The sequence below is a fragment of the Pelecanus crispus genome, chromosome 11, assembly GCF_030463565.1.
Source record: "Pelecanus crispus isolate bPelCri1 chromosome 11, bPelCri1.pri, whole genome shotgun sequence".
NCBI classification, from domain to species: domain Eukaryota; kingdom Metazoa; phylum Chordata; class Aves; order Pelecaniformes; family Pelecanidae; genus Pelecanus; species Pelecanus crispus.
This window is the reverse complement of record NC_134653.1, coordinates 4,201,695-4,218,782: the sequence shown is the minus strand read 5'-3', so window position 1 is coordinate 4,218,782 and position 17,088 is coordinate 4,201,695. Positions and strand designations below refer to the sequence as shown.

The window sequence follows — 17,088 nt, the reverse complement described above, 5'->3', positions numbered from 1 at the left end:
GAGGGGCAGTGCCCAGGGACCTGCTTGTCTCTCCATCGCCTTGTGCCCGTGTGGGGAAGGGAGCACCGTGTGCTGGATGAAATCCAGCGGGCAGGCGTGGGAAGAGCGTGGGTCGCAGCTTGCGTCAAGGTGGGTTCATCAAAAAAAAAATGCTTTTTTTTTTTTTTCCCCCCAAGGGAGCAGCATATCAACTGAGGAAGGAGGATGCCCGGTCTGGTGGTGCCTCAAAGGGTCATCAAGATGTCGAGCCAGGCATTAAAACAGCCTCTGGTGGGAACAGTGGTGTGCCCAGGGAGCCCTGCAGCCCCCTAAAAAGCTGTGTACGCTCCTGGGGGCAGAGCCCCAGGCACAAAGGGAAGGCGAGCGAGACCAGACCGGGGAAGGGGCTTTGGGCGGGCAGGGGAGAAGGAGTGGGGCAAGCGCAGCAGCATTTTTTTCTCTCTGCCTTCCCCAGGCAGCAAGAAACACAACCCCCCTGCGCTGTGCAGCTGCTGGGGAAGGGAGATGCCCTCTGGCCCCCTCTGCCCCAGCCCCGCTCAGTGCCACGGGCACGGTCCTCTCCCTGGGAGGGATACGCTGGAGTCAGCAGGGAACTCCCAAGCCTTCGGTCTCCATGGCTTAGTTGGAAAGGTGTTGGCTTCAAAAGGCTCATCCTGGGGGATTTCATTTACAGGGCAGAGAGAAAAGAGATTGCGAGGCTGGATGGGGCCAGAGGTGCCCGTGGGTTGGGGAAGTGCGATTTGTGCAAACCACCATTAACTCGAATCCTCATTCGCTCTTCTGTGGGGAAGCCAGGATGGAGGGGACTGCACGAAGCCGTGGGGTTTGAGTTAGGAGTCTTCCCCGAGGATCTCTGTCACGAAGGAGGCCATGTCAGTCTCTTTGGTGTCGTGCAAGGTAAAGAAAGGGTGTTCCTGCCAAGAAGACCAAAGACAACATCAGCTGACGCCCAAGGACACACAAGCCCACCAGCAGTCCCTGGGGGATGTCACGCAGCTGGTGAGGTGCCGGGGCAGAGGTGGACACCAGCCTCCTCCCCAGGCTCCCATGGACGCCATCCTTTAGCTTAAAGATTAACTAACACTTTCAGGTTCGGCGTTTCTAGGTTCAACCCCAGCAGGACAGCCCACCTCGGCAGCTGTACTACCATCATTTTAGGTCTAACCTCGTCAAGAGCAAATAGGACAGAGGGAGAAAACACCTAGAAACCCTGACCTTAACACCCATCAACACACCCTTCCACCTTAGACACACTACACCCATCTGTGCCTGAAAAGTCACCCACACGTCCTGTTGTCCTGTTTTCCTAGGACCTGCTGGACCACTCATTTGACTTTTGAAATGCGTTGCGATAAAGACCAGCAGAAACAGCTCCACACTTACCATAAGTTCTAAATAGTTCATTCGCTCAGCGGGGTTCTTCCTTAAGCTAGAAGACAAAAAATGGGAAAGGCTGTAGGATCTTTTTTGGGGTTTTTTTTCTGTATGTGGTCTATCACAAGAGATCTCCCCTTCCCAACCAACGTGACATCCTTCTCATGGGCAGCACCCATTCCTCTCCCTCCTTGGCCAAGCAGGTTTGAACCACCAGAAAAGCAGCCAGGCAGGTAACTGGGAAAGACCAACTCATGGCGTTTTGCCACAAAAAGCACAAGCCAAGCAGCTCGCTGCAGTCTGCCCCGCGCAGCCTCGCTTGTCCACACAGAGCAGAAGAAATGGGAAGGAGAGGAGATGGTTTCCCACCATCTATAAGGTGGGCAGATCATCTCAAGGCTCGTTCGAGCCTTGCCTCGGTGGGCTCACCCCTGCCTGGCAGCTCCAAGCAGCACACAGGGAGCAGAGGGACACCCCGAGGGGAGCAGCTACTGTACACAGTACCCACAAAACCACAAATCAGCTTTCACCCAGACGCTGCCAGGGGTTTGTTCTCGTTTCATTGCCGCTTTGCCAGAAACCACCAAAATTTCAGCAGCAACAACGGCAAAAGAGGAAGAGAAACTCTGTGCCTTCCAACCAGCCTGGGTGAGTCAGGCCGAGAGCAATACCAGTTCGGGCAGTGCTTCCTGCTGCAGCTGAGCACCAGCATCGGTACAGCGAGGTGGGGAGAAAAGAGCTCCGAAAGGACGACAAACCCAGCCCCACGCTTTGCTCCACCCCCATGGATCAGGGCTCCTCTTCAGCCAGGCTGGGAGAAGCCACCAGTCCCTGCCAGAGACTCACCACTGTGCTGTGAAGTCCACAAACTCCTTGGAGAAGCGATCGGGGGGCAGCTGGGGCGAAGGCTCCTCCACCACTTGCTTGAGCTGTTGGAAGGGGGTCCCCCAGGACTCGTACGGGAAGCGAAGAATGGCCAGCTCGATCTGAGGATGGAGATGGGCTGACTGAGACACCAGGATGAGCACAACCACATGCAGCCTATCCACCTCAGCCTCTGCAGCCAGCTCGGATTCAAAATGAAAAACCTCTTTCCTTACAAACCATTTTCAATTTGGGTCATACCACTTTTTTTCTTTTTTTTTTTTTTTTAAATACAAAGACCCAGAGGCCAAAAATACTTCCTCTTGAGGCTGGTTCAGCATATTAAGGCATTTACAGGAAGCCACCAAAGATATGTAAAATGGGATTATTTGAACAGATAATAATAACAGCACGCCATTTCTGCGCCTTTGCTCTCTGTAAGCCAGCCTCTGGGCTTCAGACTAGTACTGTATGAGCTAGACACAAAAAAAAAATCCACAAACCCAAGAAAAACTAAGTTTAGAACATCACTTAGGAAGATCTGTGCCAAACCACCTCCATTACCAGGTACTTCCTACAAGTCACCTCTGCTCTGTCACCCATTCAAGCAGGAAAAAGCCGGTCACAGCTCTGGGGCAGTTGCCTCATGCCAAGGGTCAGCTCCCATCTCGAGACAGGCAGCAGAACCTCCAGACCTGTCTGGCAGGGTGGGATGGGATGGGATGGGATGGGAGGAATGAGAAGCCTCAAAGGACACAGGGCAGAGCCAGGGACCCCTGCCTGCCTCTGGCTCAGGCCTGGGGAGCTCAGCTCCTGCTGCTGGAAAACTGAATGAAGCCACCAGCCCAGAAATGCCTGGATTAGCCCTGCAACTCAATGGCCCTAAAACTGGCCGGTCTGAAATCAATCAAACCCCTCCAGAAATAAAAAAAAAAAAAAAAACCCCAAAAAAACCCAACCAAACAGGAAGCTGCCCCAGGAGGAAGACATTGGAGGGAGTCAGACAGGTTGGGGCTCCGTTCAGCTGCAGGCTGGCAGGCTTTCAGCAAAGTCCCCTCTCCCATCCAGCTTTGGAAAGGTTGAGAGATTTCGTCATTCACGCAATCTCCCATCCCACAGCTTCCTGCACCTCAGGAGGAAAGCCGGAGCTGATTACATTTCCAGCTTGCCAGCCCAGCTCTGCTCTGCACTGGCATGGGGACACCAAGGAGAGGGGCTCAGGTTTGGCACTGCGGACAAAACTAGCTGGGGAAGAGGGAATGATTGCCAAGAGGTCTGTGCAGCGCACACAAACGCAGGGATGCAGAGACTAAAACAAGTCACAGCTAACAGGGTGCAAAAAAAAAAAAAAGAAAAAGAGTTCCTGAAAATAATATACCCACAGAGAGACATTCTCCTGGAAAGCAGGAGACACTTTCCCAGCCGGCATCCCTTTCGAGCCAACAGCTGGGATTTCCTTTGTCCTCTGGCGCCAGAAGATTTCAGCTGCTTTCTGCAAGATCCGTTTCTTGCAGGAGGTAGATAAACCATCCTGAGCAGCTGCAATTTTGGAACTGAAAGTATTTCCCCTTCCTGTTGGCTGCTCTGAGCTACCCTGCAGGCAGGACTCGCTGCAAACCCTGCACAGCACCCCTCGCTGCAGCAAGGCAGGCTAATGCACCCCGATCCTCCTGCAAGGCTTTGCTAACACAGGACGGGGGTGCACGCAGGAAGGCTGTGACCCAGCTGCAGCAAACCCTGCTCCACTGCCTGCCTCTCCAGCCAGCACATGGGGAGCTGCAGAGCAACTAAAAGCCAGGCTCTTGGATGCCCAACTAAGCCCACTGTCATCCAGATATTGCCCCCTGGGAGTCTGCCATCCACACCAACATAGTTGAGAGCTAACTGGAGCTATTTGGAGCTGGCATTGTACACAAGTAGCTCTGTGAAACCCAGCAGAGTGGTACAAGGGAACCTCGTGGGGACAACAGGCCTTTATGTATCCCCCAGGATCCAGCAGGAACATGCAAGAAAGGAGAGGAGGAAAGAGAAGGGGCAGAAGATGGCTTATCTCTTTGCAAGCTTGCCAGCCGTCTCGGCAAAAGCCGCAGCGGTGGCAGCAATGCCGGCTGCACGCCCCAGCTCACGCCCTGGGGTGAAGTACCCTGGTGTGCACAGGGCAGCAGCACCACCCTGTGCCCTGGGTAATTCATCTCATGCCCTGAGGTATCACACTCAGAATTTAGCCCCGTCTGGTGGGCATCCACCCAAGGGTGAAGCCACCAGATACCACCGCTCACAGCAGGGTTAGAGCCCTGCCAGTACAGACCCCATCCCAACCCCAGGGCTGCAGGGTGCCGGTCCAAGCCCTTGGTGTTACCATTGTGATCCCCAGACTCCAGACGTCCGACTTCACGTTGTAGCCCTTCTGGTTCAGCTCAGGGTTTATTCTTTCCGGCTGTAACAGCAAAATGGAAGATGTTACAACTCTATCTTGTTTCCCCAGTGCAAACCCCTCAGAGCAAATCTCTGGCTCAAAACTCAGGTTGGGTGCATTCCCCTGGCTCATGTCTCCACGGAGGCAGGGTCTGAGGTTAAATCTAGCACCGACTGCTCCACACAACCCATAAACTCTCCCCTCCAGCTCCTGAGTGAGACTTGTACTATCCCTGCAGCACGATCCTTGCCCCAGGAGCACAAACTACCCACACAGATGCCACAGATGGCAGAGGGAAATTCATACTGACATCAGAGGATGAAATTAAATGATCCTGCCAAGAAAAGCCTCAGCATTTTCTAGCCAATGAGGAACAGCCCTTCCAACCACCACCAGCCACTCTTTTACCCTTCTGCAAATGGAAGGTGGCAGAGGAAGAGTCTGCCTTGTGGGAGTGGGATTAACACACACAGCAGGGCTTACTGGGAGAGTAATCCCGTCCTTGGAGGACTCTGCTGAGTCAGGAAGCCCAGAGCACTGTGAAGTGGTTTCTATCTCAGGACAGAGGTGAACCAAGACTGATTTCTAAGAAGCAGCAGTCTCTTCGAGTAAAGGCTGAAGGCAGCTGAAGGCTGCCGGCTCTGGCCCCACACGAGCACACTTACAGCCATGTACGGTTTGCAGCCGGCATCCATGGTCTTCGCAACCGAGTCCACCAAGTAGCCGCTGATCCCAAAATCGCACATTTTCACATGTCCCTCCTTGTTGATCAGCACATTGGAAGGTTTCACGTCTAAGAGAGAACATGAGAGGGCAGACTGGGCCTTTGCAGAGGTATCACAGCCTGAGACAAGACTCCCCACTGACCTGGGAGGGGACCAGGCAGGCCCTAACACAAGGGAAGGGAGACAAAACCTCACCAGTCTTTTATTGAAATGGAAGTTGTTCACAGCTAGAACTATAACCATGCACCTCCAGGCAGAAGAGGCCTCCTCTCTAAGGAGGCAGGTCAAAAGGTTGAAATAAAATGTTGAGGAGTTAATGCCCAGCTCCTTAGGAGAGATTCATGTGCCTAACACAGCCTTACAAGCTCAACTCTACCAAGTTCTTAGGACAGCTTGTCTCACGCCCATCATGATCTGTCCACAACTACACAAGGAACTATACCAGGATGAAGAACAGGACCTGAGTATTACAATTCCCATCTGTGATTGCAAGGTCTCCTTCAGCCCTCACCTTGCTAGAACTACCCAGCCAGGAAGGCTAGGGGATTTTGTCCCCAAGAGCTGCCTTCCATACATCTCTGTACTCAAAGAGAGCTAGAGATGCCCATAAAAATACAGGTAGTGAGGAATTCAGTTACTACATTCAACCTTTCATCTCAAAAGAAGGATGAGAACAACATCACACAAGCAGATGCATGAAGGACACATCTCAGGAATAGGCCTGGGACACCTAGATCTGTCCACAGTGGTCCCAAGTAGCATTAGACCCCACTGTAGGCATCCCAGAGGCACACACCACACATCTCCTGGGAAGGAGTCCTCACATAACTTATTTCGAGTCTAGATCTCCAGCCACATCACGCTAACCCCATCCAGCACCTACCTCTATGGATTACGGACAGTTTACTGTGCAGGTGCTCCAGAGCTCGTACAATCTGGGAACAAACACAGCAAAAGAGTTAATCAAACACAGCACCAGCCTTCCACTGCAAACACACCACCCATTTCCACATGCCATGGGCTTGAACAGAGACCTTCAACTGCCTCAGGGGACACACAAAACCATGTAAGAACCAAAGAGGCACTCACAGACACGGCCATTTTCCCCAAAATGTCTTCAGGGATTGTTTTCTTCTTCTCCAGTACTTTCTTGTAGAATTTATCTAGGGAGGTGTCCATGAGCTCCATGCAGATCCACACATCGCCCTGTGGACAGAGAGAAAGCAGTTGAGAGGGAATTCCCTGGAAATCCCTGGGAGCTGAAGGGAGAGGTGGGGATAGATGGACAAACAGACACTGCCCCTTCCATACAGGGCAAGCCAAGGTCCCTGCTGTGCAGCCGCTGTTGGCCATATGATGAGCACACAGGCTCCGCACTGGATAGCGATGGCCACAGACGTCCGGGTACCACCAAAACTACCTCCAATGGCTCCCTTTGAGGGTCTACCCTAAAGCCGGTTAGGACCATGCACAATGTGCTTGAACTCTTGCTACGGAAGCGAGGAATGGGACCTGCTCAACACTGCCTGATGGAGGCAAGCCTTTGACTAAGTCATGGAAGTGTCTCAAACAGCCCAGCTGGGCTGAAGAAAGCAGAGGTGGTTTGGGACGATCGCAGGGGCTCCAGGTGCCACGCAGCCCACCAGCCATCCACCGGCTCAGTACCTCACGGAAGAGGGCTCCGTAGAAGGTGACGGTGTAGAAGCAGTCAACTGTCCTCATGGAGATGTCCAAGTCCATCAATAACCTCTTCTGCTCCTGAGTGTTCACAGTCGCTCGAATTCTCTGAGACAAATATGAAAGAAGAGGGGTTTGATGTAGGTGGGATAACACCATTATCCCTCGGGCCAGCTCAGAGGACCTGCGATTCTGAGGCCAGGGCAAGTGTTTTGGGCTTATTTTGCAGTCAGTAGCACCCCAAGAGATACCCAGATTCCCTCTTCCAGACAGCACCTTAACGAATGACAAACCCTTGGCAAGCCCTTCAGCAGATACAGGATCAGGCCAGCAGCCTGGACAGGTACTCTGACATCCAAACCTTGCACTACCTAACTGCAGGCACCAAGCCCGGCTTTCAGAGCCTGCTGACCAACCCCACAGGGTCCAGCTGGTATCAGCACAGACCCTCCAACAGCCAAGCCACACCGAGGATACCAGAGGCTGCCAAACTGAGACAAGTCTGTCCCCATTTTGCTGCGACTGGTGGAGTTCAGCAGAGTCTCTCCGCTCCCCTGGAGCTGCACATCCCAACCTCCATCTCCCTCAGCAAGCAGCTGTCCTCACCTTCACGGCCATGATGGTGCCGCTCTGCGCGTGCCGGACTTTCTCCACCACGCCGTAGGCCCCACGGCCCAGCTCCGAAATTGCCACCAGGTCATCAGCTTCCACCTCGAAGTTCTTAAAGAAGAAAGACAAAAATCAGACACAGGCACGCTTATCACCCAGGACATCAGCAGACATCCAACACTTGCAGCTCGTTCAAGCAAAGCGCTTCCTAACGATGGTACCTACAGGACCCCACCAGCTCCTGTATGTACCAGAGGCATCACACTTAAGAGAAGATGGGTATATTTTTTGCTCTGTTGAACCACAGCCCAAACCCTCTCACCCCGTACTCACCGGGGCTCATTTAATTCCCCCTCTGCAGCCAGAGATCAGGACTTTCATCCTTTAAGCCAGGGCACACTGCCACTGGAAAGGGCACCAAAGGTTGGTGCCTCTCTGCACACTCGGGATTACCCACACAAGGGTATTTCTGCAGTTGCTGAACTACTTGCAGGATTTTAACAGCTCCCGTGCCAACACGGGCAGCAGTCAGGAGCCTCTGCCACAGCTCCAAATCCCCGTGCGCAGCCAGGAATCCCCCACCTCGCTCCACGTCCCACGAGATCATTGGTCACAAACGCACCTACGTGTCTAGTAACACCTCTGTCTGTGCAAAGCCTCTCTTAGATGGGATGGTGCATGCAGCAACCCAGCACCTCAATTCCTAATTATCAGGGAGTTCAAATGGGTTTCACCTGCTTTCGATACTTTCTCCCACCACCAGAAAGCAGCCAGCAAGGTAAAACGTCAGTTAGCACCACTGAAGGAGCTCAGGCAAGTGCAAACTATGTAAGTCTCGTTTCAAGCTGGAAAAAACCCATTGCCAGTGCTCAGACAAGCGAATGCCCCAAGGAGCAGGGAGCCAGCGAGCTCCTGCGCAACCCACAAACAAGTTTCCCTAAAGACGTGTTACCCTGTAATTGCCTGCTCTGCTGGGCAGGGCACAAACTGTTTGAGTGAGACATGGGCTATTTTTAGACGCTGCGTTCATCGCTCCTAATAAGTCACAGGCCTTCTTTTAGCCAGGCTTTATCCAGCCTCCAGTTTTCCTCCGGTCTCAGGGAACAAAAATATAATACCAGGATGCCAAATTGCCCCAGTAGCCATAAAGGCAGCAAGGGTGGGAAACATCCACAGCACAGCGCCGGATACCGTGCCTGCGAGCTACGCCCAGAGTGGAGAGGAAACAGCCTTTGGCATTAAGGAGCCAAGCTGGGAGATGTGGTTGCCGGGCTCTTGGCCAGCAAGCTCCCCTCAGCACTGGCCACAGCACAGCCAGCAGCAACCAGGTCCGTCAGACCTTCCCACCAGCCCTGGCTCCGTTTATTTGAGCCAGATGTGCCTGGCAGGGGGCCGAGGCAGGGAGCAGGAGAGTTCTGTGCTTGAGCTCAGCACTGAGCTATGCACTGCCCAGCACAGGAAGGTGCCGGCCCTTTCCTGGGCAGGACGGTGGATCCAGAAATGAGAGCAGGGCTAATGGGGACACATCCAACCCCTCCACCCTGCCGCCCCGGGCAGCTGGCAGAGCAGCAGTGCAGGCTTGCAGCTCCTGCAGAGGCCTCCAGGAAGGATCTGGTGGTGCTTTTCAGGACACGTGTTCTGCAGTTGTTCCAGGTTATTGTTCTTTTTTTTTTTTCCTGGCATTTACCCTAAGGCTTCCCCAGAAGCTGGCGGTTCCCAGCACACTCCAGGAACCAGCATTGCCCTGCCCAGCAACAGAGGCGATGCACTGACAGAGCCGGCACTCCCCTCCCCAGCATCACCTACCCCATGCCCTGGGGCGTTTGAGCTGGTAGAGGGGACGCAGGGCATCACCTGCACGGATCCGATGGACCCGAGGTCATCATCCACGCCTACGGCCCAAAGCTGGCCTTCTGCCCAAGCCCTTTTCCTCCATCCCACATTGCATCACTCCAAAAATACCTGGACCAGACCCCTCCTGCAAACACCAGTGCACACAGAGCGGAGAAGGAAGCGAGTCTAGAGAGCCTTCCCCAAGCTACAACGCTCTTCTGTTGCACACACCATGCCCAGGCTGTTACAAAGAGCATCTCTCCCCAGGCTATTAATACACACCACACAATGGCCAGAAAAATGACACAAGCAGCAGGGTTGTGACCTGGACCCAGCCAAAGCTTCCTCTCCTCTCCTATCTGTCCCCTAACCCTAAAACCTCACACCAAGACTGAGGGGCCCAGAACCCCTCAGCCGAGCCACCTCCCAGCCCGGAAGGTAAGCAGCTAGATATAGGGCTGATCCAATGCATGGTATTTTTAGCTCATTTGCAAACAGCCTTCTGCAGCCCCAGGAGAGCCCGTAACAAGAGAATGAAATAAAAGAGAGACAGTGGCTATTTCTAGCAGTGTTTTTCATCAGGTCATCAGGAAAGGCTTTGGAGAGCCAGAGAGAAGCTTTGCGCCCAGCTTCTCCTGGGCTACAGGCAGCAACACAGCCCTGTGGGTCAGCAGGACAAAGGGGACTTTGTTTGGGGAAGCCAGAGAGCGCAGAGAGGCCACGCTGATTCATGGTGGATGGGCTGGGCACGTGCATTCAGACCGAGGTGGCCGGTGGGGCTGGCAAGGGACCGCTGTGATCTCCCACTCCAGACAAAACTGCACCCCCAGCCTCTGACACCCACCTGCCTTGCGGGACTGCCCACAGGCAGGAGAGACCAGCCAGCGAACGCACGGGCTCAGAGACGAGCCATCTTGCAGGCAGGGTGACATGTTCAGCTCCCCAACAGTCACTCTCTAAATACACACAGACACCCCATTGCTCCACAGGGGAAAGGTCCTGCTGTGGGATGTCTCATCCCTGCAAAGATGCATCCCATAAGGCTGCACCAGGACAGCACTAACCTCCTCGTGGGGTGCTCTGAAATCTCAAGATCTGATTTGACAGGTTGTCAACCATGATCCGTAAAACTCCTCATACAAGGGGCAAACAAAATTGGAAGCAAGGAAAAAATAAACCACATCGACACGTACTTTATCTCCGATGGTAATGAACGCTCTGGAGTCCAAGTTCCTCGGAGGCCTGCAAGAAAAGAAAGAGAGTCAGGAGAAAGTCCAGCTTTGTTCATTCTCTTGGCCAGAGCCAGGTTTCACGCTCCTTCGAGCACTTTCAGCCACTGCTTTCCACTGTGCCTTGTTGTCGCAGGTTCAAATCAGCCCCCTCCAAACACTCACAAATGCTTTAATCATACCAGTAACACCTCAGCCCACACCCACGAGGCACTTGCTGCATGCAGCCAGCAAGAACCCCAGAGAGTCAGCTAGGTGAGACATGCATCAAACCAACAGGCTATGAAACCATCCCTGCTCAGGAGCCCGAGGAACCGAGACCGAAGGGATGAGACATTTCTGTGGCAGAGCAGCTCAGCTGTCATGTTTTGACAGGCAGGTGTTGTAACAGGACAGCCACGTAGCCCGAAACGCACGCCAAGGGAACAACAGGTAATTCCTTACCCGTGAGTCATTTGTGTACACTCGCAGGCCTGTTTCAGGCAGCGTGGCAGGCAGAGCAGGCAGCACTTCAGTGTCACACTTTGCACAACAACGAGCAGGTGAAAGTCTTCCTTTATGGCTTTTTTTCCCTTCATCACTGCCCACTTCCCATTATGGGCAGCATGGTACTTTTAGAGCAGACATGAGCGTTTTGTCCCTCATGCCTCGCTTCTCCGCTCCCCCCATCCCATGGGACCTTCTAAGAGTGGAGATTGCCCAACTGGTTTAGCCTCCCAATTCCCATCACAGCAATACGGCAACCTCGGGCTTCCAGGAAGTACTTCAGGCTCACAGCAAAAGCCTTGCACTGCACAAATATTTGCACTGCAGCTTGAAAAGCACAGAGAAAAGGAGTTGCGGATAGCTTGCACCAGCTTTTACATGAGTGCTCTGGGCACGCAAGTGCCCCCACAAACTCCAGCGTGATGCCTTCTCCAGGGGAAATTCAGACACCGATAGGAGCAGAGACAGATGCATCCATGGGGGAAGGAGGTGGCTGTTGGGTGCAGGACTCGGCATGTGCATGCTGGGCTGTGCAGCATTAATGAGGGAGTTCCCCTGGCTCCCCCTCGAGCAGATCTGCCCGATCTACATGGGGTTTTCGGTAGCGATATTTCCCCCTCGGGGATTTCACTGCTCTCCTGGAGCTGGGAGGGTCTCTAGAAAGGGTTTCTGGAGCAAACAAGGCTCAGTGGTGGAGACGCAGCCCAAGGTGTTTTGAAAGAGCACCACGGAAGAGGAATTTTAGCCATCTGCTCTTTGTCAAACCAAGCGCCACTACCCTGGGCTCTCCCTCAGAGCATAACAAGCATCAGCCACACGAAGCAAACAGGGCAGAAATTCCAGTGCCCCGAGACACTGCTGGGCACCGGCCCCCAGCACCAAGCAGCGCAACAACATAAGATGTCTGTGTCCTCCTTGCACCAAGGCAAGGAGCTGCAAACAACTCAAACTAGCCCTGACACACAGGTCAGGGGAAGGATGCCCTGCCACGCAGAGCATCCCCCAGCCCTCACCCCCCTGCTCCTGCCGTGATCCACCTGCCGCCACCTCTTCTCTTCCTCTGCACTAAAAACTTTCCCCTCTTCTTCCCTCGGGCAGATTTGCTCTCTCCACGTCTTTGCCCTTTGGCATCAGCACAGCCACGGCAGAAAAACCGAGGAGAGTATCCCAGCAGCTTCCTAGCCTTTGCCTTTCAGCCATTTCAAATCAAACAGGCACCTCCCAGAGACACACACGCCATGCATGCATCTGCACACACATGTGCGTACGTAATTCCTTCTCATCACCCGCAAGCCAGAGCTTAAGAGAAAAAAAATTAACTATGCTGATTTTGTGAAGTCTTCATGGGCCGCTCCCCTTGAGACGGCACCGAATCCAGCTCCGGAGAACCGCCAGCTGGCTTTAAGCAACAGACACACTTACGTTGTGTTGGCAACAGGCTGTTTGAAGGAGACACATGTTATCCTCAGTTCCCGTTTCTTCTTGCTTTTCACTGGAAAAGAAGATGCACCTGTGAGCAAATGGTGTTTTTACTTTTCTTCCTTCAAGCATCCTCTTGCCTGCAGCCAGGCAGGGGAGGCAGGGCCTGGATCCCCTACGCCGTGCAGCTATGGCAAGATGACAAGAAGGTCACAGCGCTCACAACCATTTGCCCAAAATCTCAGGCAAGAGCCAGAAGCACATGTAGGTCTCAATGTCCCTGTCGAGCGCTTGCCTGTGGAAATACCTGGGGGTGCACTGACAGAGACCATTTTCCAAGTCTCACAGCCAAGCGCTGCCTTGCAGCACTCCTCAGACACCCGAAAAATGCTCTTTACCCTTCGTGGCTGTTAACAGTCCCCTCTCTTTGGGGATTTTAATTGCTGATGTTCAGGACATGGGTTAAAGCTGTGATCTCCACCAGGCACTTACCCGGTTTGTGCGGCTCCAAGGATCCTTTGGAATCTGAAAGAGAGAAGGGAGACACCAGCTCAGCCTTCGTGCTCCAGACCCACCGTGTACCAACCCTGCACCCCTCACGGTCCCATGCAGGGCCCTGGGAGAGCCCTCCCGGCTGCGCTGCAGGCAGAGCGATGCAGACGGGCTGCCGGAGCCCAGCCCAGCAAAGCCTGGCCCGATCCCCATTTCTCCAGCCACAAGAGGTCCCCACGCCATTAGTGATGCACAGGGCACCCAAAAACACTCCCTGTCCAGCTCCTCGTTGCCCCACATCCCCCCGGTCCCCACCCAGGCTTTCCTGGGAAGAGCCAGACCTGTTCTGGGTCAGATCTGGCATGGAGGGTGACAGCCGTCAGACCTCAAGCAAAATCAAGGAGGTAGTCCCAGCAGGAGAGGGGACACCCCACATGCAACGAAGGGAAACCAGGGCAAAACCAGACAGGAGCTGACTACAAGAGCCAGCAGTGAACCGGCCACAAACCCAGGCTTGCAGAGGCTGAGACCCTGCCAGACAAGGAGTGACTGGCGAGAGGATGCCCTCTTCTCGCTCCTCCCCAGCTCCAAACAGCACTGAGATGACATAACCCACTGCTGCGGAGGGAAACGGGGTTCAGGCAGGTCCAGGGCAGGCCGAAACACTTGCAGATAAAACTCCAGGGCCAATAGATAACCAGCACGGGGGGCCAGCAGGCAGCAGTGAGCAGAGGAGAGCTGCGCAGGGCTGAGAATCAGCTGCCTGCGGTGCTGCAGGCCCCAGGCTGCTCACCGAAGCCCCAGCTGGGAAAATAAACAGACCATGAGGGGCTGGGATGGGGGCTGAAGTGATACAGCTGAGAGCATCGAACTCCTGATCCCCCCAAGAGAGACAAGGGGGCAGCTGCGCTTTGCAGCTAAAGGTGCTTTTGGCTGCACAGGCCTGGAAGAGGCATTAAAAAGCACAAACAGCAAGGTGTGCTCCAGGCACCAGGCTGCGAGCAGACGGTTCAGCGTGGCCTTGGACAGCCCTTCAAAACAGCTCCTACCTGCCTGGCTCCCGGGAACAGGCGTGCGAACAAAGTCCAGCACTCCGAAGGCTGCCGGGGAAGGGAGGGGAGAGGCAAGGAGCTGGGATTTCAGCAGGAGATGCAGCACCACGCAAGAGCTCCCGCGCCAGCGGCAATGAGACAGAAGGACGATACACATCCAGCAATATTCCCAGCACAGAGAGCCCCTGTCCCCATCCCTGTCCCCTGCCACCTCCAGATGCCTCAGCTAAGACAGGTGCTTGAAACCCACTTCTCCAGTCCTGTCCTTCCCTAAATGCAAACCTCACTCAGGCTGCAGGTAAAAGCTGGTCTGCAAGATACTGCAAAGGTCCCAACTGCAGGACCAGCAGCGTCCCTCCCTGCTGAGGAAATCTGCACGGATCAGTCCATATCTGCCACCTTTCCCGCATCAGAGCTGGCCCGTAAGGTCCGGGACCAGCACAGTTCCCATGAGCTACAGGAGCGATGTGATGAAACCACTCCACCCCAAACCAATCCCATTCGGCTGCAAACCTGACCATGTCATGGCAATCACAGCTTTGAATTCATGAGCCTGCAAAGTTTCCCTTCCCCATCGCCCACCCAGCAGGGCTGGAAGGGCGACTATCAATAGCCCAGCATGCCCACTCACGACACTTTATAAGTTGAACAACAACGGGAGCAAATGCAAAACAGAGCCAAAGGAAAGATGCCGTCCGCAGGTTTAGAAATGCCTCCCCTTCCCACACCCAGCCGCTCGCGATTCAGTGTGGGGGGGCCGAACGCAGAACCTAAGAATTATGGGTCCCCAGAGCCCTTCTGCACCCAGGCAAGTTGGGGAGCTCACCGTGGGCACCCATCCCATCCCGGGGGATGGATTTAGCTCGCTGCTGACTGGGAGCCTTGCACTAAGCATTTCTGCCCCGTGACCTGCTCCGAAACACAGACAGCGGTTTGCACACAGTCCCCCCAGGCAGTTACCAGCCAGACCTCTACCCCAAGCCCTGAAATGCCCCCCATTCCAGCTGGTATTTTGCTTAATCTGTTTGCTCTCCCTCTCCCCAATTGCCATAGTAATCCCACAGCCGGCACAAAGCGCCTTCTGTGCCGCCGGCTCCCCTGGCAGCGCCGGCCGCAGCACGGTGACTCACGCGGCAGGAGCAGGGTCCACACGCTCCCCGAGCCAGGCGTCCCGCAGGCTGCGGCGTCAGCCCTTCCTTAGCCCTGGCTGCAAGCGCCAGGCCAGAGGGAGCTGGGAGCACCCAGCCCGGGGTCGGGAATCAATGGGGCGCGTTGTTCAGTGCAGCCCAAGCTCGCAGGCAGGAGGATTTGGAAACGCGGGTTAGAGGAGCAGTGAGGGATGGGGACATTCCCATTACAGACCCCCTGCACCACACAGGAGTCATTTGACATCTCTGTGCATTGGTCACCCCCTGTGAACTCTGCTATAACGGGGGTCCTGCACATCAGCCCGCTTCCCTGTACCCCCAAACCACTGCCCTTCACTTCCCAGCATCGTACTGCCAGGGTCAGTGACAATCCCCTTCCCACTTTGTCACACCTAGCCCCAAAAACACATTTCCTAGCTCCAACCTGAAAAAGCACTGATTAAACCGGAGGTATCCTGCCACCCCTCCCAGGCTCTGGCTGGGCCACCTACGCTGGTGAAAAACCCAGCTCAGCCCATGCCTGCAGGAATAAAATCAGCTGTGGTGCTGCCCTGCAGCCGGGGGAGCCGAGATTGGATTCGCCTGTTACGGCTCTCCCAAAATTTGCCACGAGCTTTCCAGCACCCTGCAGGCTGGTCTGAACTCTTGCTTCTTGCTACAAGCTTCTCCCGCTGCTTGCGGCAGCAGCGTCGGTCCGGCTCAGCAGAGGTTGAGTGGGCAGGCACCACTTCCCCTTGAGCAGAGCCCGGAAAAAAATAAAAGAAAAAAAAAAAGAAAAGAAAAAAAAGAGACCAGCAGTCCTGCCCTGAAGCTCTGCACAGCGTGCTCGGGGCAGGCAGAGCCCCGACACGGGATGTGGGAGCACGGCAGAGCCTCCCCACGATTGCACAGCCCAGCGATCGCTCCCCAAGTGCCCGGAGGCTGCTGGGCTGCCTGCTGCAAGCCCCAGAGCTGGATGCATCACCCTCCGGGACGGGACCTCCTTCCTGAGCCTCTGCAGCCCCCCAGAGAAAGCCCACGCACTGTTTCAGGGTGAATGAGGGTGGAGGAAGAAAAAGAAAATGGGAGGAACAAAAAGGCAGTGGGATGGGCACGACAAGACCTTGCAATTCAAGCCCTTCTGTCCCAAACGCATCCCAGAGCAGCATTTGCTTTTAGCCCCCGCAGGCAGCGGCTGTCAGCTCCTTCTCACCAGCAAGGCCTTGGTACTGTCTCTCCCACGTTTGGGATCCCAGTAGGAATTGCTATAACGTGAAAAACGGTTTATGTCACCTGAAAATCCTGGAAACACGCTAGTTTCCCAGGGCCCTGGGCCCTTGCAAGAGGGGTGGCTGCAAGTACAGAGCAACACAGCCCCCCTCTAGAGATCCCTCCACGTGGGCAAAAGGGCAGCAGCGGGACAAGGCGACGTGGGGACATGTCCCAGTTACCCCTGCAAGCCCCAGGGCTCTGCTGCCAGCCCTGAGCACGTGGGACGGCTGGGCGCTGCCGGTGCGGTGCTCCGGGCAGCGGAAGGGGCTGCCGGCCGCGGGGGCACGCGGCACAGCGCCTTGCACCCAGGCAGGGGAAAATTAGCTGACAGAAGTTCCTGGTGGGGACGAGATTGTAACCCACGTGATGCTGCAGGCACGTAACTGCATCCTTTATGCTAAGAAAGGAACCATTTCCTCCTAAAGAAAAAAAAAAAGCCTAACAATTTTTTTTCTCATGCTATAACCTCCACCAGCTAAGAACTGACACAGACATTTCCTGGAACTGCTCAAT

General features: G+C 54.7%; 1 protein-coding gene across 3 annotated transcripts in view; it reads right to left on the bottom strand.

Moving 5' to 3' along the window:
- Positions 1-204: 204 nt before the first annotated feature.
- The window catches only part of MAP2K3 (mitogen-activated protein kinase kinase 3), a 33,878-nt gene continuing 16,994 nt past the window's right edge, over positions 205-17,088 (bottom strand). For 2 of the 3 annotated variants that reach the window (XM_075718381.1, XM_075718382.1), the window contains exons 2-13: positions 13,125-13,157; positions 12,636-12,705; positions 10,692-10,740; positions 7,663-7,776; positions 7,045-7,164; positions 6,469-6,585; positions 6,263-6,314; positions 5,320-5,447; positions 4,598-4,675; positions 2,221-2,360; positions 1,384-1,429; positions 205-914 (exon numbers count right to left, since the gene is read on the bottom strand). In XM_075718381.1, coding sequence (XP_075574496.1) covers positions 831-914; positions 1,384-1,429; positions 2,221-2,360; positions 4,598-4,675; positions 5,320-5,447; positions 6,263-6,314; positions 6,469-6,585; positions 7,045-7,164; positions 7,663-7,776; positions 10,692-10,740; positions 12,636-12,705; positions 13,125-13,157 — 1,031 coding nt within the window. In that variant the 3' untranslated portion in view covers positions 205-830. Of the gene's footprint in view, positions 915-1,383; positions 1,430-2,220; positions 2,361-4,597; positions 4,676-5,319; positions 5,448-6,262; positions 6,315-6,468; positions 6,586-7,044; positions 7,165-7,662; positions 7,777-10,691; positions 10,741-11,171; positions 11,192-12,635; positions 12,706-13,124; positions 13,158-17,088 lie in introns of those variants that run through there. The other variant, XM_075718384.1, reaches the window with a different exon arrangement.